The following is a 27773-nucleotide window of genomic DNA, read 5'->3' on the forward strand; positions in this document are numbered from 1 at the left end:
CGCCTCCTCCGGCTGCGGCGCCACGTGTGCGGGCCGGGCCCAGGCCGGGCCCCGGAGCCCCGCGCGCCATGGCCGGCCCCGAGCTCCGCGCGGCCCTGGAGGCGCGGCTGCGGGACCTGGCCATCCCGGCCGAGAGCCTGGAGCACCCCGAGGTGAGCGCCGCCGGCCCTTCCCCGCGATGGGCGCCTGCGGAGAGTGGGGGGAGGAGGAGGAGGAGGAGGAGGCGGCGGCGGGCCCCCGGGCCCGGCCACGACCCCCGGCTCCCAAGCCGCAGTGCCCGGCAGCGCGCCTGCTCCCCTCTGCCCCGCGGCGCAGGCCGGGCCGCCGGAGCCCCACGGCAATGGTGTGCACGCCGGGCTCGCCAGGGCGGGGCAGGAGCCGAGGGGGGCGGGGAGGGCGGGGCCGAGGCCGAGGGGGCGAGGGGGCGAGGCCGAGGGGGGCGGGGAGCAGCAAAGCCGCGCGCGCGCGGGGCGTTTTTATTTTTTGCTAAACCATATTCTTAAAAGACATCTCACTTTACAGGTATTTACAGTTGAAGAAATGATGCCTCATGTCCAGCATCTGAAAGGGGCACACAGTAAGAACCTGTTTCTTAAAGACAAAAAGAAGAAGAATTATTGGTTGGTAACGGTCCTTCACGACAGGAAGATTAACTTGAATGATCTGGCCAAGCAACTTGGTGTCGGAAGTGGAAATTTGAGGTTTGCCGATGAAACGGCTATGCTAGAAAAGCTAAAAGTTGGCCAGGGTTGTGCCACACCTTTGGCTCTCTTCTGTGACCAGGGAGACGTAAAATTTGTCCTGGACTCTGCTTTTCTGGAAGGTGGATATGAAAAGGTATACTTCCATCCGATGACAAACACAGCTACGATGGGCTTGAGCCCTGATGACTTTCTCACCTTTGTGAAGAAGACTGGGCATGAGCCTATAATATTAAAATTAGATTAAACTCATGGGCCAGATTTTGAATAAAATGCAATTCTGGAAACTGTCAAGAATGCTTAAATCTTTTTTGTTAAAAATTTATCAAAAGTGTTAAGAAATATGAATAGTATCCTTAGGTCCAAGTCCAAGAAAATTTTTTTAAACAAATTTTGCAAGTTCATTTGAGACAAAGGGACTTCAGAAGGAATTCTTTTTAGTCTATAGGCATCACAAGATGTCACTTGCTTTTGTCCACCAGTATTTACTAAACAACTGCTATGTACAAGGTCCTGAGCTACACAGTAGAACTTTAGTTCTGTTTGGGGGAAAACACTTATTATATAGAAACTAAATACATAGCATGTGATAGAAGCAAGACCTGAAGTGCTCTAGGGAAACAAGATATTAACTGAAAGAGAGAGTACAAAAAAGATGTAGCACATCAGGCAATGAAAATGCTGAAAGTTGGAATATTCTAGTAAAGCTGAGCTCAGAATTTAACTAATGATCTATTTTGCCAGGTGTGTAAAGAGAAATAAAGTTAAGTTAGACAAGAAAGGCACACTAACCAGCTGATAAGAGAACTTCATATGCAAATCCAAGGCTTGATGACTCAGGAAGATGTAAAAACTATCTTAGGAGCTGAAAGAGCATGCTGTCTAATTCATACCCCCCCCACACACACCCCAACAGTAGGAAAGAGGGCTGCTACAAAGCCAGTGCTGGTCCAGGCAAAAATGTCAGCAACTTTCTAGAAACATGTAACTTGAAGGGCTCTGTATCTACAGTCAGGAAGCCCTATTGGATAGCAGTGGTCAATGGCATAGCAATACTTAGAGGTCCCTGGCACTTTATCCTGATCCTGAGATGCCACTGAAGACCTTGAAGATCTAACACTGATGCTCAAAGATCAATAATGGAACCAGGCAGGGCCACCTAACCTCAAGCAGTTTAGCAGTTTATTAGTTCTGGGATGAAGCTTCATAGCAACTAAAGCTGGAGAGATGAGTAATTAAAGAAAACCACTAAAAAAAAAGACATCATGAGAGCAAGAAATAATTAGAATATCAAAAGATGGAAAAACAAAGTTTAATATATTTGATATAAAAAGCAACTAATCTAAAAATATTCATGGAAAGATAATTTTAAAAATTATACCTCCTTGAAAACCATTATTTTTTTTAGAACTAGAGTTCTTTTTTGGAAAAAAGTGAAAATAGAACCCACTGATCACCATCAGAAGGAATTGAATATCCAAAAACAGTAAGGAAGTAACAGCTAAAATACAACTCTCCCACATCAAAAACCAAACTAAAGCAAACAAAAACTACAAGTATCCAGAAAGAAATTCAAGTACCAAATAATGTCAGGTTCTCACAGTATATAGCAGCTATTACAATTGAGAGAACTTGGAATCTACTATTTTCAAAAGACAAAAGATGACTACAACTAAGAATAATACTCTGCAAACAATCTGAGTAAAAAAGATCAGAATTGTGTAGGAACTTTTTAGTTTTTGCAAGGCAATGGGGTTAAGTGGCTTGCTGAAGGCCACACAGCTAGGTAATTATTAAGTGTCTGAGGCTGGATTTGAACTCAGGTACTCCTGACTCCAGGACCAGTGCTCCATCCACTGTGCCACCTAGCTGCCCCTGGAACTTTCAAATATAAATAGAAGGGACTAAAGGCTACTATAATGCCAACATTCTAATAGGGGAAGAAGAAACAATTGTTCCTTGAAAATCTTAATGTCTTCAAAGGGTATTGAGTGAATTAAATAACAAAAATAGCAAATAGGATGGACTGGTTTCATCTAAAGTTAGTCAATTAATGAAGATTTATTATGTGCTCACTATATTTGATACTTCTTAGCCCTGGGCATACAAAAAAAAAAGAAGACAAAAGATAGTTCTTGCCTTCAAGAAGGTAAGTCTAAAGGGAAAAGACAACCAATTCAAACAAAAAGCTATCTGTAGCATAAATAGAAAATAATGATCAGAGGAAAGTTCCAAGAATTAAGAGGAGTTTGGAAAGGCTTCCCTGTAGAAAACAAAATTGTAATCAGGATTTGAAGGAATTCTGGGCAACTCTGTCCAGGATATCGAGATGAAGAAGGAACAGTTCCAGTAATGGGGACAACCAGAAAAATAGTAATACTGAGATGAAGTGGCCAAGAGATCTGTGTCCCTGGATCAAGCGAACCTGGTAGGAAGAAGGTGGAATCCTGGAAAGAAATGAGGGTGGGAGAGATGAAGGAAAACCCTAATTCTAAACCAAAAATTTGATACCTGATCCTGGAGGTGATTAGGAGCCACTGGAATTCAGGGAGTAGTACACGCACTTAAGAAAATCACTTTTTTGGAAAAGTGACTAGTAAAAGGGATACACATTAGTGTAGTAGGTTGTTAGAAAGGGGTGGAAGTTGCTGCTTCCCACAAATAGAGTATAGGGGAAGAAAAATTCTAAATGCTCTACAGTGATCTGGTCCTCACCACAACTTTGGGAGATACTGCTATTATCCCTGTTCTGCATATAAGCTCTGCATATAACCTCAGTTTCCTCAAGTGACTTGACCAGGACCACACAGTTTAGTCAGGCTAAGATTTGAATTCAAGTTTTTTTCTGATTTCAGGTCCACTGTAAGCACCCTCTTGAGCCACCAGTTTTGAAAGAAATATATAGAATTGGTTTATATTTTCTTCCTTTTATGTTCTGCTTGTATATGTGCTCTTTTGGATCTTTAGATGAAAATGATGGTATAAGACAAAATATAAAAATTTAATGCTATTTTAAAAAGAACAGAATTAATAGGCCAGGTTAAAACAGATTTTCTAATCACCATATCTTTCCCAAACATTAAAGAAATTTAGGATTAGAACTGGAACATCAGATGTCTTCTAATCCAATTCCTTGATTATAACTTGCTTAAACTAGTAAGTGGCAGAATGAGGATTCAAAGTGTAGAACCCTTGGTTCCAAGTTTTGTACACTTTCTATTCCAATACAAGGTTAAGCAGGAACAAGTGTGATCCAACTCTTCTCATACATAAACAAGGATTTGACATGGAATACACATCCAAACATTGAACCACTGCTCCGGTCTCCCATTTCCATCTGTCTGAATAACTACCACTGGTATACCCTATCCCAAATTTGAATGCCATAATACTTGGAACCGGATCCATAGCAGTAGTGTCAGAGAGACTTTCTAGAATTTACTTTGGCATACAAAAATATCAGAGATAAGAGCTGGCTTCTTTTGCACTTTTTGATAATTGGGAATACAGAAAAGCCCTCTAGTGCCAGAAGCATGTTTCAATCTATCAGTCTTGTTCAGAAGCAGTTTCAGCTTCTTGTACATACTGTACAAATAAATCAGCAATTGTTCAGACCAAAGCCTCCTTAATTTTAAAACTTAACTTGAAACTAGTTGTAGAGAAAGCTTTAAGTTAGCTGATGTCACTTGATTTCTTATGAATCTTATTTAATCTTAACTTTTGAGTGACTGATAATCAGGGAGAAGCAGAAGCATGGTCTTTGATGTATATATGGTTTTATTCTTGAAATCTATGGTTTCATGTTTTCTGGTTATGCTACTAAATCATGTTCTAAAATAAAAGGTCTGCTGAGGGAACATTTAGTCAAGATATCATTATCTCCAGCACAAAGATGTGGAAAGAGATGGAAAGACAGGTAAACATTCTCATCTGGGATATTGAGTGGTATTATTAATAATAAAACTTATTAGTCTTAATTTTATCTTATTCAAATTGTGGACACAGCAGTAACCCCTCAAACATCATCTTTTTGTGTTGTTTCAGTCTATTTTTTCCCCCCTGAACTACAGAAGAGAGAGGTAGTGTTGGCTTTGGAGAGCTAGAAAACTAGAGACTGAAAAATCTAGTTTAAATTCTATTACTGGCATACTTGCTGTGTGACTACAAAAATCACTGAATCCCTTAGTACCTCAGACAAGTGTAGGACTAAATTGAAAACTGAAAAACATCTGCCTATCTGCATTGGCATATAGAATTTCCTCACCATTTGGAAATAACAAGGAAATAACTCCTGCCAATTTGTGGTGAGGTAGGTTTTTTTGGCTCACAAAATCCTAGACAGATTATTACTGTTAATTGCTAGAATATAATTCAGCCACATTGAGTGCAATAGTAAAATATGGAAATAACTAATTAGCTTGCCAATGACCAGGTACCATGAAAGACCCTGACAGACTGAATCCCTGTCTTTGAGGAGGCAGTGTGTTAGTTAGGTTTGGAGTAACTTAAGTTCTCTCTGAGGTTCAGTTCCTGTCATGTATATAAAATGTGAAGCTTATACTTCAAATCCCTTTAAGCACTAATGATTCTATGACTTTAAAAAAGCTAATGCCAAAACAGGGCTGGTGGTGCAGTGGATACAATTCTGAGCCTGAAGTCAGGAAGATTGGCCTCAGAGACTTATTAGTCTTGTGACCCTGGGCTAGTCACTTCACCGTTTGCCTCAAGCTTCCTCATCTGTAAAATGAACTGGAGAAGGAAATGGTAAATCACTCCAGGATCTTATTGCCCAGGAAACCCTAAAAGGGGTCACAAAGATTTTTGACTGTAAAACGACTGAACACCAACATGTTAGGCTAGAGAAATCTTATAAAGAATCATTGATTAGATGGAGTAGCTGCATAGAAAGATGATCAGTATGGTGAGGTGACTCAAAATAAACCAAAATGAAGGACCTGGGTATTTAGGTTGAAGAAAAAGACTTAGGGGTTACATGGCAAAATGTAAAAATTTGAAGAGCTGTCACACACATAGGAGGATTAGGCTCGTTTATTTGATTCCTGAGGAGACCTAGGAGCAATGTGTGGGAGTTACAATGGTGCTTGAGTAGTATGATAATTAGTTATCCAAATTAGAAATTATCTCTGAAGATTTCTTAAATGAAGACTAGATGACTATTTGTTTGGGAATGTTGTAGAAAAGGATTTTGACTTTAAGTTAAGTGACTGCTAATATCCCTTTCAAATCTGAGAATTGAATAATTTCATAAACCAGAGATAGAGGTTTCTAAGATACGAAATTTTCAAAATTTTTCCTTAATCATGTTAAAAAGCTATTAGAAAGGTAATGAAGGATTGAAAATGGCATTTTTGTTCTAAATTGCCACACAGCTAAAATTAATTTTAGTTGTCTTAATGATGAACACTACTTATAAAAATTCACTTATATCTTGAATTTGTTTAGGCAATATAAATAATAGAACTTCAAATTAAAAATAAAATTTGAAAAGAATAATCAGGTCAAAAATGAAAATTTCCAGAAATGAATACAAAGAAAAGTAAACAGAAAAGCAGGCTTGATTTCCATAGTGTTCAGGAATCACCAAATGATCAGATCATTTACCACAATCCCAAATTCCCAACAGTATGCTTTAATGGAAATGTTACAGAATTTGTATTATTTGATTTGGTATTTAATAACAATATTAAGTACAATGGCAGACATTTAAAAAGAGAGCCCTTGATAAAAGAAAAGACAATTTTAAATAAAGTTTTGTTAAAGGTTGTTATAAGTGCCATTTTATCTATAAGCATTCCTTTTAAGGCATTTCCATTATTTTCAAACTATCTAAACATGTACAGAAAGGTATACATTTGATAATGGGCTCCTTTTTTGAACCTGCATTATTATTAGTTCAAAACAAAGATAAAAAAAAGAAAAATACAATTTGGGATTAAATGTAGCCAGAAAAGAAACATCTTTTCATATGAAGCAACATAAAAATCCTTAAGTCATTTATTACACATGCTCCCCAATGTATTTCCAGTTTTGTTTTGTTTTTGCAACACATTTTTCACTTCTAACAAAGTATTAGTGAACAAAATATGGGATATGAGAGTGGCTGCAATTCAATAATGAGCACAGTAAATTTTAAAGAGGGTTTTTACCGTGTCCTGGTATGAAAGGTACTACATACAAACCTGTTTCATTTAATTCTTTGGTAATTACCAACCCAAAAACTTGAACTAAATACTTCCATATATGCCTCTAAATGAAGCACTATCCAGAAGAATTTTCTGTGTTTACCAGAAATGAGACCATTATCCTACATATTGAATTACTTGTTTTTCTAGGGACTGAGATATTGATTCAAGTGACACCATAATACTGCAGGATAGAGGAAAAAAATGTCATTTCAAACTCCAGTAGAGTAGATTTACAATTAGACTGAGGAAGACTGTATATGACAAAAAAGTGTTGTCCATGTAATATAAAGTCTCCTCCTGAAACCATTTTAGGTAAAAAAATGGGAAATTTTTGTGACTATTACCTCCAATGAATTTCACTTCTCCTTTCCTAAAGAGGGATCAAAGAAGGCATCAAGTACAGTTAAAACCATTTAGTGACCATCTTGATGTTTCCCCTTAGTTTTTTCTTCCCACCAGGCTACTTTTTTAGATTAAATTCTCAATCTACTTAGAATGGTACTATTTGGACTGCCCTTAAGCTTTTTTCCACTTCTAAGACTGTACTATACTCCTTAAATAACTCAGAAGTTACAATGTTATAGGAAGGTCAACCTAGGATTACTAAAACCCCTTTATTAGGCTACCTCCAATTTATCATCATATGGTAAGTTTCAGTGATGGCCCCAGGACATGTACTATTTGCAAAGTAGATGGTATTTGATAGAAATCTAAGTCTCTTTTAATTGAATGTATTTAACTAAAACATAATTTTTACTTTTATTTTAAATTTATTTACTTATAATGAAACTTATATATATTTTACATGTACATTTCTTTAGATTGGGGTGCTATCCATTGCTCATTCAATCTTTTAATCTAAGGAGCCACTAAAGATTTTGGTCACCTAATAATGTAAAAACAATGTTTTGAAAGCCCACAGAATAGATTTGAAAGATGTTTTTTTCTGTGCAGTTTTAGAACAATTTATATGTATATAGCACCTTTCATCCAAGGGCATTTGAGTCTTTTTGAATTTTACAGTATCATTTGGCAGCAATTAAGATTTATTTTAGGAATGGAAAAATCAAAATCAAGTGTAGGTGGCATTAAGGATAGACCCAAGTTACCCTATTTTTTGATTAAAACATCACGCTGTCTTTCTATATTGGAATTTGGGTTTCTTTGAGAGTAAACAGTATGTAAGTACAATATCATTAGTGGCAATCACACAACAAAAAGACTCTTTGTATGACTGCTAGAATAGCAATAAAACAAACAACAGTTCATAGACCACATACAGAAATACATCAAATATGGAAATATCTCAAAAACATCTTTGTAGCTGGTACTGAGAGCCTAAGAAGTAAACTGCTAACATTAAAAAAAAACAAAAAAAAACCCTTATTTCCCATTTCAAACTTGTATGAATATTAAGAAACTCTATAAATACAGACTGAGGTTGAATAATCAATTCCCATTAATAGGCATTTTTATTTCTGTATTAAGAAAATAAAACTGATATTAATATAAAATGGGAATTATTACAAAGTCCATGTATATATCCCTGGATTAACTAAATTTATTCCTTTGTGCTTCTTGCAAATGTTTAGGGTAACAAATGCATAAAAAATATTTCAAAAGTACCAATAATAGTTATCAATTTTAATGTAAGGTTACAAAGGACAAAAAAGTCTTATTAATAAATGATTCTCAATAATTAAATGAGTTCCTGGCAAAATGCAGATCATATGAAATTATTTACATTATCTTTTGCCATAAGAAAACCTCTTAAGCAATAGTCAGCTCTCATGTAAAAAGAACAAAACCCAAAAAATCTCAATATTAAAAAAAAATGAATTAAAATATTTAGAGTAAGACAGCTTTAACCTGGGAATGCCATTTGCTGGGGGAGCAACAAGGGTGTGAGGGAGGGGTGAGGGGAAACCACCTTATTTTTATAAGTTCCAGAAAATCACTCATTAATTGGCTTACATTCACATCCACGTATGTTTCCTTAGTGTTCCTGAATGATGAAAATGGTGAACATGGAAAGCATATGAATTTCAGCGCTAATTTTTAATATCTCCTATTTTATTATAGAGTTCTCAGACATGTCTTCTCATAAACTCAATTTTTCTTGTAGTATGCACCAAAATAATTGGAAAGATTTTTTTAAAGAGTAACATCATGCAGTCTGCCAACCAAAAATAGGCAGTGACATGCCAAAAAAATTTTTTTGTACCTAGGTATATAGTACAATCCACAAAATACAATAGCATTAATTCGGATTTACAGAACTAAATATAAATGGCTAGATTTGGGCTAATTAATTAGCAGAAGCATTAAGCAACCAATGGCTAAATTCATGAACAAATGATGAAAGTAGATTGTTCTTGGAGTAATTCTTGAAACAATAAAATACTTGGTTCTCAGGGAGAGGAGAACTGTCCTTTATTCAGTAGATCTTAACAGTTCAAAGTGCTATAAGTCCTAAGACCTTCTAAAAATTTTGGCAGTTGATTCCGGTAGTGCTCCTTGATTCAAGGAAGGAAGGAAGGTTTGCATTTCTTGCCTGCTCTACTCACGAAGGATTGTTAAAGTTCCCTCAAAGTTTTTTTGTTTGTTTTAAATGACTTCTACAGTTGGCTGTCTTGTTACTTCAGAAATAAAGGCTTCATACTGAGATACTGAAGGACACTTCCTCTCTCTGTTTAGTTGAAAGGTAGAAAGAAGAAAGAAAATATGAGAAAAGTTTAAAGGTTTCAAGAGATCTAAAATACAGAATAGGTACTGAAAAACTAGTAGCATGCACCAGACACATTTTAATAAGGGTAAGAAAGTGAGAGAAGAGCAGATATAATTTTTCCTAGAAGAGCTTAAAAAAAAATGAAACCTTCAAAACAAGTACTACTTTACCAAAATTACCAATTTGTTCTTCCAGTAATTTTACTTTGACTAAATTTATATCAAGAAAATGTTATTTTGCAGATCTCTTTCCCTTTCCCTCCCTTTCCATCCAAACAAGTACTTTTGAGGAAAGCTTTTTTTTTTTGCTCCCTCTGTCCAGGTGGGCAAAACACATGACAGTAATACAGTAGGGCTTTAATAGAAGAGAAAGTCAATTAATTAAGCAAGCAATATTTATATCTGTTAATGCAATATGCACTTACTCTCACACTTAATGCTGTTAGTTTTTTTTAAATAAATGAGACTAAATCTCATTTACAGTATGAGCAGGAAACTCACCACTTGGCCCACCTCTCATGTAGTGGGGGTAATAGAATTAGGAGCTTTGTTGCTCCCTAGACCTGCTTTTTGAATTCCTGCTTTCTTGTATAGTGTCCACATCTGCAGGAAAAAAGCATTTCATGTTACTTATTTAGCCAAGGATTAAAACATATTACAGTTCATGGAAATGATAAAACTAAGAGAAAATCTTCATAGACATAGATAGATAGAGATTTAGAGATATAGATAACCTCGCTACATAAACTGTCTAGTTTTTTTTTTGGGGGGGAGGTATTAATCCAAATTAATATGATTTTTTAAATTAAAAAGGGAAATTACCAAATAAAATTTGCATTTTCAACTTTTAATGTCTAGTAGGTTTAAGTATTACATTTATTCACTTGAATGGTTGTGTTGTTTGTAAAGCAGAAAATAATTCTTGCATGCAGTAGATAAAACATGCACAATGCAATATTTTTATCCTTTACTAAAGAAAATAAGAATTCACGAAAACCTCATAAAGGAAAAGTATAATTAATTGCTCATAGCAGTAACACTGAAAATTTGTCTTGGACCAAAAAATGTTTAATTCAACGATTGCAAGATCCTAAAATGCTTTGGAAATGATTTCTTGGAATTTGGGCCTGAAAGATTTCAAATATTTCAATTTCCTTATCTGTAGAATGAGGATATGGAGCTCTAAAAATGTAATGGTTCAGTAAGATGGGAAAATAGAGATACAAAATTTTTACTGTTTTGAAGCAATCTTGATTGTCTTTACAGGGGCAGATGGTCTCTGAGGGATGTTCTCTCCAATGCTTAATTACGGTAGAAAGACTAATGGATAGGATAGCACTACCATTATTTATAATATTTGTGGCTTGAATGTATATTCTGAGACTAGTACACACACACATATATATATGTACACACTATATATATATATATATGTATATACATATATATATATATATATATATGTGTGTGTATATATGCCAAACACATACCTAAAACTATGTAAAAGTAGCTCCTGAGACATTTAAATGTGAGAAGTAAAATATTTCTTCAGATGAACTTCTAAATAACTTTGTAGTGGCTGAATAAACATGTATACTATAATAAATCATGAATGCTCTCATTAATTCAAACCTGAGTAGGCTAATAAAGCCTTGTTTGACAAGATGAATATTTACATATTGGCACAGGATAATATCTGAAGGACCATTACTTTTTTAAATGTTTTATAATAGGACATTAAAAGAATAAATTAAGCTAATAAATAAATGCAACTAAATATTTAAAGTGAGTCAGATGCAGCCAGTTTTGTAGATGTTCATTTCTTAGAAGTTTAATTTGCCAATGGATTAGTTATTAATATAGCATATTCTTTGTGTTTTAGATTAATATCTTAAAACTTTTTAGGGCAAAGACTGAGCAGAATCATTATCTAAAATTATATCAATTTTGATAAAAGTACAAACATGGACAGACATGTTATAAGTATGTTTTTCAAAAATTTAGAGGAATACATCTATACAAGCATATTTTTGTTTTTACAATTACATAGATTGAACCTGCTTTTTTTTAGGTTAAAGTTCTAAAAGCACTGAAAATTGAAAATATTATTATTTCTTCATGTAGAAAATGTGTCTGGAAAGAAGTTAAGGTAAGCAACTCTTTTTAGGGATAACTGACTATGAAACATAGAGGAGGTTCTAAACATGAATAGAAATGGACTAGCCCTTTCAAATGCTGTGCTAAGGTATAAAAAAAAACAGGTTTTATAATAAAGCAAAGGAGCTTTAGAATTTTTGTTTTTATTTATTTTTTCTGATAATTTTCTGCCATTTAACAAGTTTCTCCAAGATATTTTTCCTTGGACACCAGATTAAATTGCTTTTGGCCATAATCAGGTTGAATAAGCTGGTAAAAACAATCAGGTTGAATAAGCTGTTTTCTGGAAAGAATCAGGTCAAAGTTTCAATTTTATAGTTCTAATAACTTGGCACAGATTCCACACATATAGAAAGAGTTATGGTGTTACTTTTCAAAATGGCAAAAACTGGTAACAGCTCATCAACTTGGGAGCTAGCTACAGAACTATGATATTTGAAGGTAATGAGGTTATTATAAGATATAGTGAATATGTAAAATTCAGAGAAACTTGGGAAACTAAAGTAATATCAAGTGAAGAGACAAAGGGAACATAATAATGTAAAAAATTGAAATAAGTGAATGATGAAATTTAATCTTAGAGGAAGTCTGGCAAAGGGGTAGTATGCTACAGATGTGGATAGAGGCATACATAGTTTGTCAGATATGACCAAAGTGTCGATTTGTAGTTTTGGAATCTTTACATCTTTCCTAGAGAAGTCACTGTGAAATGACATGTTAAAAAAATCAATAAAACACTTATCTATTAAAAAAAAACACCAAGATCAAATTCAACTGGCTCTACTTTCAAAGACCTGCTGTATCTGAGTCACTGGACATATTAACTGTTCTCAAAATTTTCTTACTAAAAAAATAATTTCACAAAACTTGTTAGCATATACTTCAATAAATCATACTGTGCACAAAAAAGTTAATTGTAAAAACTCTGAATTGTAATTTTAGATTTAAGCATATTGATTCTTTTTCCAAAAAATTTCATTTTTACTAATATTTTATCTCAAATACTGATCAGAGAGCTAATAAACTCTAAAGACTTCCTAGCCTTCATTTTCTAATTTAAATTTTAAAATATTAGTACAAAATAAGAATTCCATCACAAATTTATGATTGAATATTATCATTTTTATATTAAAAAAAGGTAAAGAAAGTTGTTCCTTTAGAATCTATGAAAAAATTCATCCTAAATTGATATAATAGTATTGAGCAATTCTATACACCAAAGAGTACTGAAAGAATTAAGGAAAAGAATTAAGGAAAAAATTCCTAGTTAAAATTAATTTTATTGAGCACTCAAAAAATCTCATTCATGTTTGAGTAACATTTTAAATTTGAACAATATTTATAAATATGGATCCTATTTCATATTTTCAATGCAAACTAGTTATTTGAATTAACTATAATTGGCATAAAAAGCAAAATGACAAAGACGTAGAACATAAATAACTAGTAAAAGACTTGGAAATCTCCCTAATGGTTTTTCTCATTACTACTGTACATGTGCAAGTTGAGATATGTATATTCTACAATAAAAGAAAAAAAATGAATCTTTTGAATTAGTTGTATAAAATATATTTGGATAATGCAATTAAAAAAACGGAGAACACAATTTAGAAGCAGTAATTTCTTTTGCTGAAATTTTAGTTCAGGTTTCTTCCTCACAGCGTGGCATGCAATTTTTTTTTTTAACATGCTCTAGGTAAAACAAAAGTAACAAAATATTTTTGTCATGTGACAAAACAAAAATATGAAACATCAAGCTTGGATTGTTAAGGCTGGCAAAGGCATGCAAAAATACACAGTGCAATTAATATTTCATGCAAGCTTTGGTGTAGTTACAATTTTACATTCATACACATGCTGAACATGATACCACCATTCAAAAATAAAACGTAAACCTAACCACAAAATTAAGTAACAGATTACACAAAACACATGAGATGACAAACATTTCAAATTTTGTGTTTTTTTTATCATACACAACCATATTCATACCAAATAGTTTGATTATCTTCAGAAACCAATAATGGGGGTTCTGTCTCATCAGTATTTAGACATGAAAGTGTAGTGATCTCATTGCTATTTAGAGAAGGGTTACTATCAATAGACTTCTGGTTCTCAGAAAGCTGTTCATTATTTTTCTGTGCAGCTTTAAGTGATGAGACAAATGTCTGATCATTAGTTTGGATGCCTGGTCTTTGGGGTAACCCACTTATGTTACTAACCAATTCTGTATTCAGGGATAAAAATGGCTGGACTATATGAGTAACAGAAAAGGATCTTGCCCTTTCACTTGCTGAAATATCCACTTTATCATTAAACACATTAATGGTTGCAAAAGTTTTGTCATGAAAATTTGACCTTTCACTTCTTGAATTTCTAGTCTGAGAACAGGTAGACATGACAGAAGCTGAATGCACAGTTGTGGTTAAATCACTTTGTGAATGGGAAGCTATAGTATTTGTGGAACTGTGAACTAAATCAGGGGGCTGCTGGTACACACAGTACTCACTAGATGTTGACGGGATGTTATCAGTTGTAGCTGGTGATGGATCAATTGACACAGGCTGTCTACTGTCCTTGGACAAAAAGTCATGAATGCTTGTCCTTCGGGTAGTCCCCTCTGCTGTAGAGATCACACTGCTGGCACGAGGTAAAGTAGCATAAGGGTTATTATCTTTTGATTGTCGTTGTGATAGAAAGGTGTCTTTCACTAACTTGACCTTTCCTTGAGTGCTTGATGTAGGTTTTCCTGGAGAACTAATGAAGTAAGAATCTTCAGTCTTTTGAGGACTGGGCCTTACAAACTGCTCAGCCTTAGTTGACCGTCCATTAGAGAAGTCAGATGTGGTTTTTCCACTTACTGACCTAACAAGACCACAGCTAGCTGCCTTTTCTCTTCCCATAAAGTCAGGAGAGACAGACAAACTTTTCATTACTTCATCTAAAAGATTTTCTTGACTTGAAGACTTCATCTGTAATAATAATAATAACAACAACAATAAAATCAATATGGATCAATGGTTAACTGTGTACTACTTTTTTGCTATATTATTATATTTAATTATAAATCAACATTTTTGGTGTTTTTATGCTAAATATGTATTTATTTGCAAAATGTGTATAATTAATGTAAAAAAGAAGAAGTCTAAAAGACATTTTTTTTGAAATTAGAGTGCTGCCAATGGGGACTCTTGATACTAACTGCTGCCAATGGGGACAATAATAAGAGTACTATCTAAACCACAAGGCTGTTGTGAGGAACGTTCTTAAAAGAATTAAGCAATCTATATATCTGAGTTATTTATAAGAATAGATTTCTACTGCTTTCTATGAAAATGAGACATCTCTTTTGGCACAGCCATAATGAATACTGGGCAACAGTCAGAATAGCATTCATTAGTTTAGGAGCTTACAAAACTTAAATTAGAGCTCAATGTCCTTTCTAAAATGTGTTAAGAACTTGTATATACACAACATTTCAGATATACTCTATCAAATCTGACTGGAATTAACATACATCTCCATGTGAACGTCAAATTGGCCATCTTAAACTAAGCACGTCCAAAATGAGATTCTTTTCCAAAAAAGAGTTTATCTTTTCTTTTCTTTCTTTTTTTGGTTTTTGCAAGGCCAGTGGCGTTAAGTGATTTGCTCAAGGCCACACAGCTAGATAATTATTAAGTGTCTGAGGCCGAATTTGAATTCAGGTTCTCTTGACTCCAGGGCCAGTGCTCTATCCACTGTGCCACCTAGCCACCCCCTCTCTTCCTGTTCTAATGTTCCATATCTAATAGATGCAAATACCTTTCAATTTTAAGTCTACAAGAGCTCCCAAATTGATCTCATTGCATCTCACCTGGACTATGCAATTGACCTCTCTGTCTCTAACCTCTTTCCTCTTTCAATCCCTCCAGAAGATGGCCAATTTTGATATTCCTACAGCACAAGTCTGATAATGACATTCCCTTGTTCCCTATAATAATTTATCTTTATAAAATACAGACTCTTCTGTCAAAAACTAGATTCAGTCTTGCCCTCTGATGCACAAAAATCCCTTAAGTTGAAATTACAGGAGAGCTACTAATATGTCACATAAACTTCATTGATAATTTCATTCATAAAAGTGAAGAGAGCCAAACTTTATTAAAAGATGGTATTTAACTGCTTCTCAGTTTTCATTCTAGTTTTATCACTGTTATCATGTAACCTCAGGCACATTATAAATAGGCAGTATGATGCGTAAGCATGTCTTATATCTGTATCTTTTGCATTTCACACATTAAATTAGCACAAACCATTTTCATTCATAATTAAATCTATATTCTCCTAACAAAAATGGGTTTACATACTTATATGTTTGTATAACTTATACATACATTTATGTAATATACACACATATATAGAATTGGCTGTGAAACTCCCAAAACAACTTTCCACCACTCAACTATAAAAGTAAAATCTTCAGTTATAGAAATAACCTTTACTTTGCCCTTTCAAAAATTGTTTGTTTCCTATACTAATATAACAAAATTATTACTGTCCTTAAAAATCTTTTCTTTGTACCTCACCTGTATTGAGGTAAGCTTGTTGCTTTCTTCTAAAAACTGCTGTAGGGTAACCACTTCACTCCCAGGGGAACCAGTTTTCATCTTGTGATGTGCTCGGCTATCTAGCGTTTCAAACATTTTATGCTGGAGCACAGGACTTGATCTGGTGTATCGTTTCAAATACTGGATTGGACTGCTGCTACTACTGGACCATGCCTCATGTTCTTGAAGTAGGCTAAATTCTCCACTGCTGTGGCTTTGTGGTCTGCTTTGACTATTTACTGCACCTGCTTTTAGAGCAAATGGTATTAAAAGTTCTTTAACAGAAATAAAGACAGAAACCATTCAAATATTATTAATTTTTCTGGGTCCTAATTTTAAACAATGCTATACTTACCCTCAAACTTTATTTCAAAAATAGTTCTGAAAACATACTATCAACATTTTAAAGATGCCACTAGACTGTGGCTTTATTATTTTAATAAAAATAGTTTATATAAATAATTTTAAAACAGTTTATTATTTAGCCCACATGGGAAAAATTCTAAGCCTCATTTATTAGAATTTATGAATAAGTCAGAGAAAAAAGCATTAAGTAAGCAAAGCACTGGCTAAAGTCCTAAGAGTACAAACAAAAGAGTAGGGAAAAATATTTAAGATGTTTTAAGGAATATTAGAAACCAATTCTAATTGCTGACATTTTATTCTAATTTTCTGTATTGGAATAAAATTCTTTTTTCTCCTTTGAAAGCTGACATTCATCTTTTTTTTTTTTACTTGGTGAAATTCCTTTGCTCTCATATAAACTGTGTTGTTGTTCAACCATATCCAATAATTCATGACCCTATGTGGAGTTTTCTTCACAAAGACACTGGAGTAGTTAGCCATTTCCTTCTCCAACTCAATTAATTGATGAGGAGATTGAGGCCAACAGGGTTAAGTGACTTGCTCAGGATCACACAGTTAGTAAGTGTTTGAGGCTGGATTTGAATTCAGGTCTTCCTGATTTCAGACCCAGCACTCTTATCCACTGTGTTACCTAAAAAAAAAGTAAGAGAAACCTAAATAGTGTGTTTACAAAGCAAAATAAAATAAATAACTGATACCTCCAATAAAGAACAATATGAAAAGTACTCAGAAAATCTGGGTTTTAAAACCAATTTTGCCTCCTAAAACTTGTTTTCTTCTATCTAAAGATGAGAATGTGGGAATAATAATATCTACCTTATCTACTTGCAGAGTTTTATATATTGATAGTTATATATTGATACTATAGGAAAATACTTTGTAAGTTATAAAATGTTATACATATATTAAATGAAATTAGACATTTCAAAAGAAAAAAAGTTCACCTAAAAAACTAAAAGTGCTTTTAAAAATGACTTTTTTAAACATAACTTATTCAGTTCAATATTGGTATGCAGATATTTAATTTCAATAACTGAAATGATAATAACCTTATAAGCTCTAAATTATCCAATATGATATTTCTTAGGTTAAATACCTTTGGAAACTGTTGATTGTTATCAAATTGCAAAAGTAAATGCTAACAAAATTATGGGAAGAAATCAAATACAAACTGAGTAAAATCTTATATAAATTAGTTTAAAACATAAGAGTTTTTGAAAACAAATGACCTGGGCAAATAAACACCACTGAATATAATCCATAGAAACCCAATTCATTTGTAAAAGACATTTTTCATATTTCACACTTCATATTTCATAAAAATAACTAGGCTAATTTTGTATTAGTATAACGTATAAGCTCCACAAGAGAAAAAGTAATATCAAGCTTTTCTAACTTTTACTGTAAAATAAAGTCTGACTCTCAAATGAACACTAACATTTAAAAGAAAGAAGCTTCAGAATAATTTTTTCACATAATATTGCACTTTCACTGCAATATTATTTAAAATTATTCATGTAATTTATACTTTTTAGACTTAGATTCCTACACATAAACATACAATATTCTTTCCAAATTATTTAAAGATACAGTACTATTTTTCCATTCAAAAAGGGACACAAGTATTTTGATTAACCGGTATTCTTTAGGATATTCAAAATTTTAAAATACTGAACTATTAATTCAATTTCTTAAATGTACTTTTATAAATTATATAACATTTAATACACTAACAATATATCACTAAAAACCAAACACCTTTTTTCAGGCTGAAGACTCAATCCAATGTTTGTATCTAAGAACCTAAACAGATATTGATGATTCTCTGAAGATAAAAAAAAAAATGGAAATTAAAATTCCAACTGATTCGTTTTTATTTTTATTTTTGACAAGGCAATGGGGATTAAGTGACTTAACCAAGGTAACACAGCTAGGTAATTAATAAGCGTCTGAGGCCACATTTGAACTCAGGTCCTCCAGACTCCAGGGTTGGTGCTCTATCCACTGCATCACCCAGCTGCCATGGATTCCTTTACATTTATTATAGGTTTTGAAGTCTTATTATATAATTGTAAATGTTTAAAAAGTCTTTACACATTTCTTATGTGCTCAAGTTTTCAAAGTACGATTTCACACACTGCATCATTTTATCATTTCAAAGACATATCATTCTAAATTCCATTCAAATAACAGATAAGGATGGAGAACATTAATACTATTTCCCTACAGCATACCTTTGACATCATGGAGTGAAGCATTATTATTGCTATTACTAGTGGATGTTCTACCACTATCAAGGCTGGCTGGCCTGGAAGCTAAATGAAAAAAAAAAATCAGGAGACAACATAAAATGTCCAATCCAGCAGATGTTTCTGAACAGCAGATGCTTCTGAATGCTCTGACACGGCAATCATGCATGATTTCACAGGCTTGTGCATACTCAAAGTGATTAAAAACTGATTCTTTTATATTAGAAAGAGAAGGTATTTCCAAGCTGTTCAAGAGGACACAATTTAGAAAAGTGCACTGCTATAGAAATAGGTTTTAAAGAAAAAAGAAAAATGCATATTAAAAGTGAAAATGAGTTAGACAGAAACCCAGACAGCATTAGTTGAAAAGAATGGCATGCAGAAAAATGTTGGTGATTATATCACTTACAACAGATCTGACAAGGAACCCTGCACATTGTAGCGATACCACGAACAGGAGGAGTATGAGCGTCTGCACAGTTACTGTCCAGTACTCCTATCCAATATAAGGGAAACAATTGCATTAACAGTCTCCTATGCTATTTTATTTGAGCAATGATAAAGTGTCTTTCAATTAATCTGATTCATGAAATAAAATTTACCTACTCTAAAATGATTTATTTTCTTTAAAAATGGTTTCTATTAACTTTTTTGAAATAGAAATTGGAACTTTAAAAAACAGTAAAACATCTAATTAATAACTTTATCCCAATACTGGTGAAACTGCCCAAACTTCCCCTCCTCCATTTTTGGTCAGGCATACTTCATAAATGAAAATGATTAAAAATAGAGAATATTTAGATGAAACAATATTCTTTAGAAAGGAAATGTCAGAATTGGAGAAGTTAAAAGAGGAGTTGAGAAATACTGAAGTTATATAAAGCACATGCTTTCTTGAAATGCTGTCATTCACCTACAGTATGCAATATTTTAAACATTCCCATTCTGCATTCATGATATATTAAGTAAAAGTCCACTTCTTACCATGAACTCTTGATCCCGTACTAGAATCATCACTAATACCTTGTGGACTTACATCTTCAAATGATGTGGTATCTACACATAAAATAGTAAAAAAGGATAAAACACATTTTTCATCACAAAAAAATTTCATTAGAAGTCTTCATTTACAAAGGGTAATCATTCTAGTACCTTGTTCATTTTATATTTCATTGACACTGTAGCATTACAGTGAGTTTTGCATTTTTTTTAAAGGAAAAGCTATGGTTAACATGTAGAAACCATGTAGTTTGAGTGGAAGTAGAATGACTTAGGGAAAGCCATAAGGTACCATGAGATCTCCCTTTGAGTTTGATTAAGTGTCTTGATAGTTCTATGGGGCTCCTCTTGTCTTAAGCTAATGTCGCTCACTTTTTCTGTGTTGTACTGTTTCTTTCACAGATTTTCCCCACATCTTTTCATGTTGTTTTGGGCTTTTTGCAGGTATTAATGAGAATTGTTTTAGTATAATTCTATAACTTATTTAGTTAATGCTTTGAGTGCTTTGAAATGCTTTATACAGCTTAAAAAACTCATCAAATCACTCTGTAGAAATTTAGTTAGGCCATTAGAGAAAATTGTACAAAAGAAATTAAGAATAAATTGTTGTAGCCAACAAAGTCACACCATAGTGCAAACAGACTGCCTATACCTTTATTATTAACCAACTGCTTGGATCTGAAGCCTGTAGAAGAGTTGACAGTTGAAAAGTTGATAGCTGTAGTAGAGAAGGCCATAGCTCCCAATTCTTTTCTCCTTTTACCCGTAGAAATATCATCAGGAACCTCCAAATTCTCAGAACTACCTGTCCATTGTCCTCCTGCTAGGACCATGGATTGCACCAGATCATTCATGGCTGGGATGCAAATGAAAGCAAATGAATAAGCATGATTTAATGAATTTGTTCTTAATTCTATTTTTGTATCTTAAACTGTGTGATATCAGTCTATGCATCAATGCTTTATAACTGTAAGGTCACCCACATTAAGACATGCACTCAGCTGAATGTGAAGTGTTACAGAGGCCAAAGGTTGAATTTTTAATGAATGTGTGATTTTACTTTTAACTTTTCCTTTGGCAATCAGGGAAGAGTACTGATTTATGTACAACTGTCATGCTTTTGCTGTTATGATATGCAATAGTTAGAAGCCTTGGTATGTTGTTTTGCAATGACAAAATGGAATGATTAAAGGTAAGATGGATAGAGTTTCTAATATAATATTAAAGTTGAAAATGGTAAAGAATCTTGGCTATTATAGGTTACTAAAGGAATAAATTATTTGTATATTAAACAAACATTAAATTTGGGAAGACAAACTGAAAAACAATAGTATCCAAAACCATACACTGTTAATAAAATTAATCAATTACCCACTCTTACTTTCTTTTAGACAAAACAGAAAGTGTTACAAAAGAAGGAATGACAAACGTTTTCAAGGGTCACAGACCTTTTTATTTTTTCTTTCACTAGATCATTTTAGAAAACCAATGCCTCAAACTAATAATTTAGATATATTTAAAAAAATAAAACTTGTTAAGGAATTCCCTGTTATACCAAAACCAGGTTGGAGGGCTTTTCCCCTCAGATTTGAATTGCACTAGAAACTTAGATAACATGTTTGTACTAAACAGATACATATATGCATTAGCAAACATGCATATATCAGTGCCAGGTTGAAAAAAATGCTCCAGCTCCTTGTATTGTATGAAGACTGCACTTTGCAAAGTACAAAAATTAGTACAGCCCAAGGAAAAAGGTTAGTGGAAAAATTAGTAATGGAAGCCAGTATAGCCATTTGAAAGAAGCTGAACTGTCATAAAGTCTTACACATGGAGCGACGGTAGCAGGCCTTCATTTTGTCTTTATCCTTCGGTCTGTTCCTCAAAAAGGGCAGTCTTTTCAGTGCAACCACTTTAATGTCAGAGCATGAGGAAAAACGGAAACAGGGAAATGAAAGAAAAAAAGGAAGAAGAACAGATGGGAGTTAAATGTTGAAACTAAGGACAGGAATGAATATGTTTGAGTTTTAGCTATGTACACTATTCTAAAGCTATTATTCTCATGCTTTTTGAGTGATAATGATCATGAAAATCTGTACCATGAAATCTAAATATACTTGGAATAGCACTGAAGACAGTGGTGAGGAACATACATTTTGGAAATTTGGCTATTCCTATAACAAAGGAATGACTAAGAATCATATGATAGAAATTCTCTTAGAAAAATAGACAATGTACATCTATAACAAAACATATGGTATTACTTAGCAACATATGAAACCTCACACCCCTTTCCAATCTTTTATTTTTCCTTTAATTTTTATATTAGATCTTCATAGAAAAAGTATTATTTTGAGGGAGAGGGATAAAAATTAAAGTGGTTATCAAAGTAAATTCTATTATTTTATGAGTACATATCAATTTAATTGTGGAGATAGAGAAAATTTAAAAAGAACTTTTCAAAAACATAAAAATACTTGACAATTCCCTCAATCTACAATACAAAGAAGAGGGAATTAATTCCTTAGTTCAAATTTTAGGATCATAATTCTCAGCATCAGCACTACGATAATGTTATTTTCCTCTAGAAGAATTTTTTTTTTATGGAGAAACAGTAAATATACATGGTTTGTAAAGTGGGAATTAGATACTGAAAGAAACAAAGGAGAGTATGCTGATAGAAGCATTGCATTAGCATTAAGCTTTGGTAAAGATAAAGAGAAATGGAGATATTTTATATGCAAGCAAGCACAACAGAAAACATTACTGTATTTTAAAATCTTCATAATAATTTTAAAAAGTTATTTTGGAAAAGACAAGCTCTCACTTTGTAGGAACATTTAGGGAAGATTTATTAAGGTAGAGGAGTATCTAGAGCATTGTAAATATAGGTGCCTCATTACCTACTATTCAGGAGAATATGTCACAAATATAAATTTTTGGAATATTGTACCAAAATATTATTTTCATTAGTTTTCATTAGTACATAAGGCTGTTCAATTTAAAGACTTAGGAATTTTTTTAATTTAAAATTACAAACTATGCTTTCTTTTAAAATTTTACCTTTCCTTATGGTCCAATATATGTAAATATTAACACCCTTTTAATTAAGAACTCATGACTAAAATGGACTTCAAGATAAAAGTAAATGTGTGAAATTTATACTTACTGATAAGTCAGAAAGTAAGAACAATTATGATAATAGGCAAAGAAAATATATTAAACTATTTCTTTTCTAGTTTGGCAACAAAATGAAAAAGAACTAAAAGTAATGTGAAAATAGACACTGGCCAAAACAAATTTGAATGGCAGTAGCATGCATATGTGTTGTATTATCTAAAGCATAATTCAACTATTTTCTGGCCACATTAACAAAAAACCAAAAAATGTTTCTGAATTTAACAGAAAGGGAAGAATATGAACCCTTTACTATCATAAATACACATGGCCATTTTTCCACTGTTATATTACTAGAACTACTATATTTCTAGAAATATGCTATTTTTGGTAGTTGTTAAATTTTTTTTTGGATTCTAAAATTTTGCAGAAATAAAATACACTATTTCCTTTTGATCCCCCATACAAAATTCTTGTAGCAGAGATAATAATTTCTATTAAAAAACTGGGATTCTAAATAGACTGCACCACCTTTTCATGTGCATTGGTTCTATATCTATATCCCATCCATCATCATAAAAGTTTCTCCATATAACAATAAATAAAGCTTCATCTTTGCGCCTTTTAAAGAAGATCTAAAAGTTTTTGTAACATCTATTATGTTAATGGAATAATTTGATTGTCACCACCTACCAATAAATTTAGTATACATTTGAATAAAAACTAAAACTTGAGATTATTCTCGGAGACGCAAATAGAAATATAATCAAGAATTAAATACTTTTCCAAAGACTGTAAACAAAATACAATATATAAATTTAAAGACTTGTGTGATATTTTTGTTACAACTTCTACAATTCCATGCATTATTTATTCTTCTTTGGCCCCAACTACCCTATCTTTTTTTTTTTTTTTTTTTGCTAGGCTATGGGGTTGAGTGGCTTGCCCAAGGCCATACAGCTAGGTAATTATTAAGTGTCTGAGACTGGATTTGAACCCAGGTACTCCTGACTCCAGGGCCGGTGCTTTTATCCACTGAGCCACCTAGCCGCCCCTACCCTATCTATTTTTGAAAGAAAAGTAATAACATAAAGTTTTTTTAATTTAGTAATTCCAAAACCTATTATAGGATTTAACTTTCTCATCTATTCTTCAATTACTCTTTCTCTTAGAAGTCAGTCTTTCTAGAATAAGTCCACGTAGCTAGGCACATTTCTAAAGCAAAGGTACCCTAGAACTTCTAGCATTAAGTGTGTCCAAGGGTACAAGATTAATGTTTATAGCTTTGATAATAGTACTTTGGCAATTATTGTTAAAAGTCATTTTAAAATTGTAACTTCGTATCAGACATAAATTACCTTTTACATTCTTCCTTTGCTAATTATCATAAAAGTAAATAAAGTTCCTTTATTCCTTAGGATCAAAAACTACCTAAGAAAGTATTTATGTGCAATAAATCATGCTTCACCATTCAACAGACAGGCTTATAAAGAATGCCATTCAACATCTGTTTAGTATTTCAGAATTTTCAGTGTACATTCATTTTCATTATCTCATTTGATAATCACCAAAAACTTATGATATTTCTGATATATTTCTGATGTAGCTGATATTTCATCTATCTCTCATAGGAGGGAAACTAAGGTTCAGAATGATTAAGGAAAATGATAATCAGTGGCAGAGCAGGACCAGAACCTAGATTTAACTCTTCAATCTTGTCATTCCACTTTTGCGGTCAAACTGTGTCCCCTTCTAAATTCATACACATGTTTTATTCTCAACATAACACAGGAAAAATTCAATGAAGTGAAGATGTCAGGTTTGTATTCCAAAATTCAAGTTCTATTATCATAATATTTAAGAAACAGAGAAACCAAATGTAGAGTTGAAGGTAAACACAGTTAACCAGACCACTTCACAAAAGCAGTCTACCTAGGTCAATTAAGCAAATGTTATTAAAATAAATCAATGAAGGCCACAGTTTAGATAGACCAAAGAGAAAGAAAGATGAGTATAGAGAAAATATTCGAGAGAAGAAAAAAAAGGAGAAATAGTTTTGTGTTAAAAGTCATCAGTATGAAAGAATATTTTATTTCTTTCTTTTACTATCTTCTATAATTCCTTTTATACTTACACTCAAAACATGAAATACAGGGTATTTCTCTGGTATAAGCAATTTGGAAATTTGTTAACATGCCTGGAAAATACTGATGTAAGTCGACATTTCTAATGAAAATTAAAACTTTTAAAGCACTCACTGCTGCTTTTCTTGGTCCCCAGGGTTTGCCCATCTTCTAGAGAATTTGAACCCACTGATGAACTATCTTGACTGTCTTGATGGGGTAGTTGAAGAAATCCTTCACTGGATTCTGAACGTGTGGGTGTTAATGTTAGAGACTTCATACGTTCCCGATTAACATCTTTCTTAGACTTTATTAGTTTCCTCATTTTTAAAGTAATCCAGTTGCCTCTCCTAATAGAGTTAATTGTCATTGAGAAAATAAGTCATTAAAAATTAAACAAGAAATATTTTAATTTTCTATGAAATTATAAAACTTTAAAAAATTCTATAGGTATTCTTAAATTTAATATTTTTGCTAATTAATATTGACAAAATGTATGACAATACCTTCTGGGAGGTGATGGGTCATAAAATTTGTACTGATCCATAATCTTTTCTTCTAATTTCTCCTTTTGTCGTCTTAATTCATTTAATTTATCACTAAAATAAAGGGAAAACACATTTTAATCTTACAAAGCTATTCATAAGATTAAATTATTTTTAGAAATTTGGTCTTTAGAAAAATCAAGAATATCTAAAATAGCTTTAAGTAGTGTTTAAGTTGCTCTTTCTAGATTTCTCTTTTAAATTTATAAAATATATTTATAATAAAGGGAAAATAATATTGATAGATCCAGTTAAATTAAGATCAAGGCTCCCTTCATCCCTTTGGGAGGCATGCCCTGCCATCCTATTTATTACATGTTACACTGTAAATGTCTCTAGAATAAAGTTATTTATGTTTTCTTTCTCCATTGTCTTTTTTTTAAATAGATGTATGATTTCATTGGTATATCAAATGAGATAGGGCTCTGCAAACTTTAAAGCTCCATATAATTCTAGCTATTACAATTATAATTATTATTGTTCCTATGAAACTTAAAGCCTTAGAGACTTGCCTAGGGGCACTGAGAGGCTAAAAGACTTGCCCAGAGTCACAAATACAGAATACATCAGAGGCAGGACTCACACCCAGGATTTACTGCCTCTGAAGCTGGCTCTCTGTGTACTATGTCATTCCAAGTTGGAAGGTGACTGATGTATTTACCTGTGGTGTCATAGTGATCATTAACCTTACATGAGAAAGAAATTTAATAGCAAGATTTTATTTTTTATATTTCAATGAGGTTAAAAATTTTATATATACATGTGTATGTTTATATATGTTTATATACATATATATGATTAATAGAGACGTTTAAAATCATACATGAAATTATATGACAGGACAAGAATTCTTTTCTTAAACGTTTAACTAAAATCACATGTGATCTCTTCTTCAAAGTATTTATTCAAAATTCATTCTACAACATTAACTGAGGACCTAAATGAACAAGACAATGCACTGTAGTGAACAAAGTATTGTGTCCTCAAATGGTTTATAATTTCTACCTACCAGGGAGGTGACATACATACAAGAATCATAAAAGAGCAATATTATAACCTCAAAGTTAAAAAGTACAAAAGTAGTTTCCCTTCAGAAATGGGAGGAAATTCTAACTGACGAAATTCAGAGAAGATATGATAGAAGAGATGACAAGTTAGGCCTTGAAGAATAGATAGTACTTTGAAAGACAAACCAACAGAATAAAGAATGGTAATACACATAAGCAAGAATAACATGATGTAAGAAAGTCCTGGTTATCTTAAGTGAATGGTGGAAAAAACAAGTATAGCTGAAATATACACTATTAGAGCATGAGAGAGATACAGGGTGCCATATCAACATGTCCAAAATTGATTCCCAAACCTCAATTTACAGACTGTGGACACACCCCTAAGGTCTGCACCCATCTTTAAAAAAAATTCTCCCTTGTTCTGACCCTCCCCATTAGTTATCCATCTCTTCTTTCCTTCTTTCTGTGGCTAATTTCCTAGAGAAGGTCATCTACAACTGGAGTTCCCATTTCCTCTCCTTGTACTCTTTTTTTAAACCAATCCTGCAGTCAAATTTCTGATTTCATCATGTAACTGAAATCACTCTCTCAAAAGTAACCATGTTTTCTTAATACCTTAATCTTCATTCTTCTTGACCTTTCCATGGCCTCTAACACTGTCACTCACCATCTTCTTGATGTTCTTTTCTTTAGGTTTTTATGATACTACTTTCTCTTGATCTTTTCAATCTACTTTGCTGGATTTTCTTTATCGAATTGTGGCCAACTAAATGGTGTCACCACGGACTCTCTGGCCTGGGGTCTCTTTTCTTCTCCTCCCTCTATTCTACTGTGCTTGGTGAGCACATCAACTCCCATGGATTCAATCATTATCTCTATGCAGATGATTCTCAAATCTATTTGTCCAACCTTCATCTCTTTCCTGACCTCCAGTTTCACATCTCCAATTGTGTAATGGACACCTTAAAGAGGATGTCTTGTAAG

At 33.1% G+C, this 27773-nt stretch overlaps 2 protein-coding genes across 3 annotated transcripts in view; one reads left to right on the forward strand and one right to left on the reverse strand.

Annotated features, from left to right (window-relative positions):
• On the forward strand, positions 1-1016 carry LOC141501950 (prolyl-tRNA synthetase associated domain-containing protein 1). The gene is made up of 2 exons (XM_074206405.1): positions 1-152; positions 523-1016. The coding sequence occupies exons 1-2, from the start codon at positions 69-71 to the stop codon at positions 946-948; spliced, it is 510 nt and encodes a 169-aa protein (XP_074062506.1). The 5' UTR covers positions 1-68; the 3' UTR covers positions 949-1016.
• Positions 1017-6161: 5145 nt separating this feature from the next.
• CCDC88A (coiled-coil domain containing 88A) overlaps positions 6162-27773 on the reverse strand; it is a 187420-nt gene continuing 165808 nt past the window's right edge. The window contains exons 31-33 of one of the 2 annotated variants that reach the window (XM_074206428.1): positions 14301-14763; positions 10136-10237; positions 6162-9596 (exon numbers count right to left, since the gene is read on the reverse strand). In XM_074206428.1, coding sequence (XP_074062529.1) covers positions 10173-10237; positions 14301-14763 — 528 coding nt within the window. In that variant the 3' untranslated portion in view covers positions 6162-9596; positions 10136-10172. Of the gene's footprint in view, positions 9597-10135; positions 10238-13097; positions 14764-27773 lie in introns of those variants that run through there. The other variant, XM_074206419.1, reaches the window with a different exon arrangement.

This window comes from Macrotis lagotis, chromosome 1 (genome assembly GCF_037893015.1).
Source record: "Macrotis lagotis isolate mMagLag1 chromosome 1, bilby.v1.9.chrom.fasta, whole genome shotgun sequence".
Lineage (NCBI taxonomy): Eukaryota > Metazoa > Chordata > Mammalia > Peramelemorphia > Peramelidae > Macrotis > Macrotis lagotis.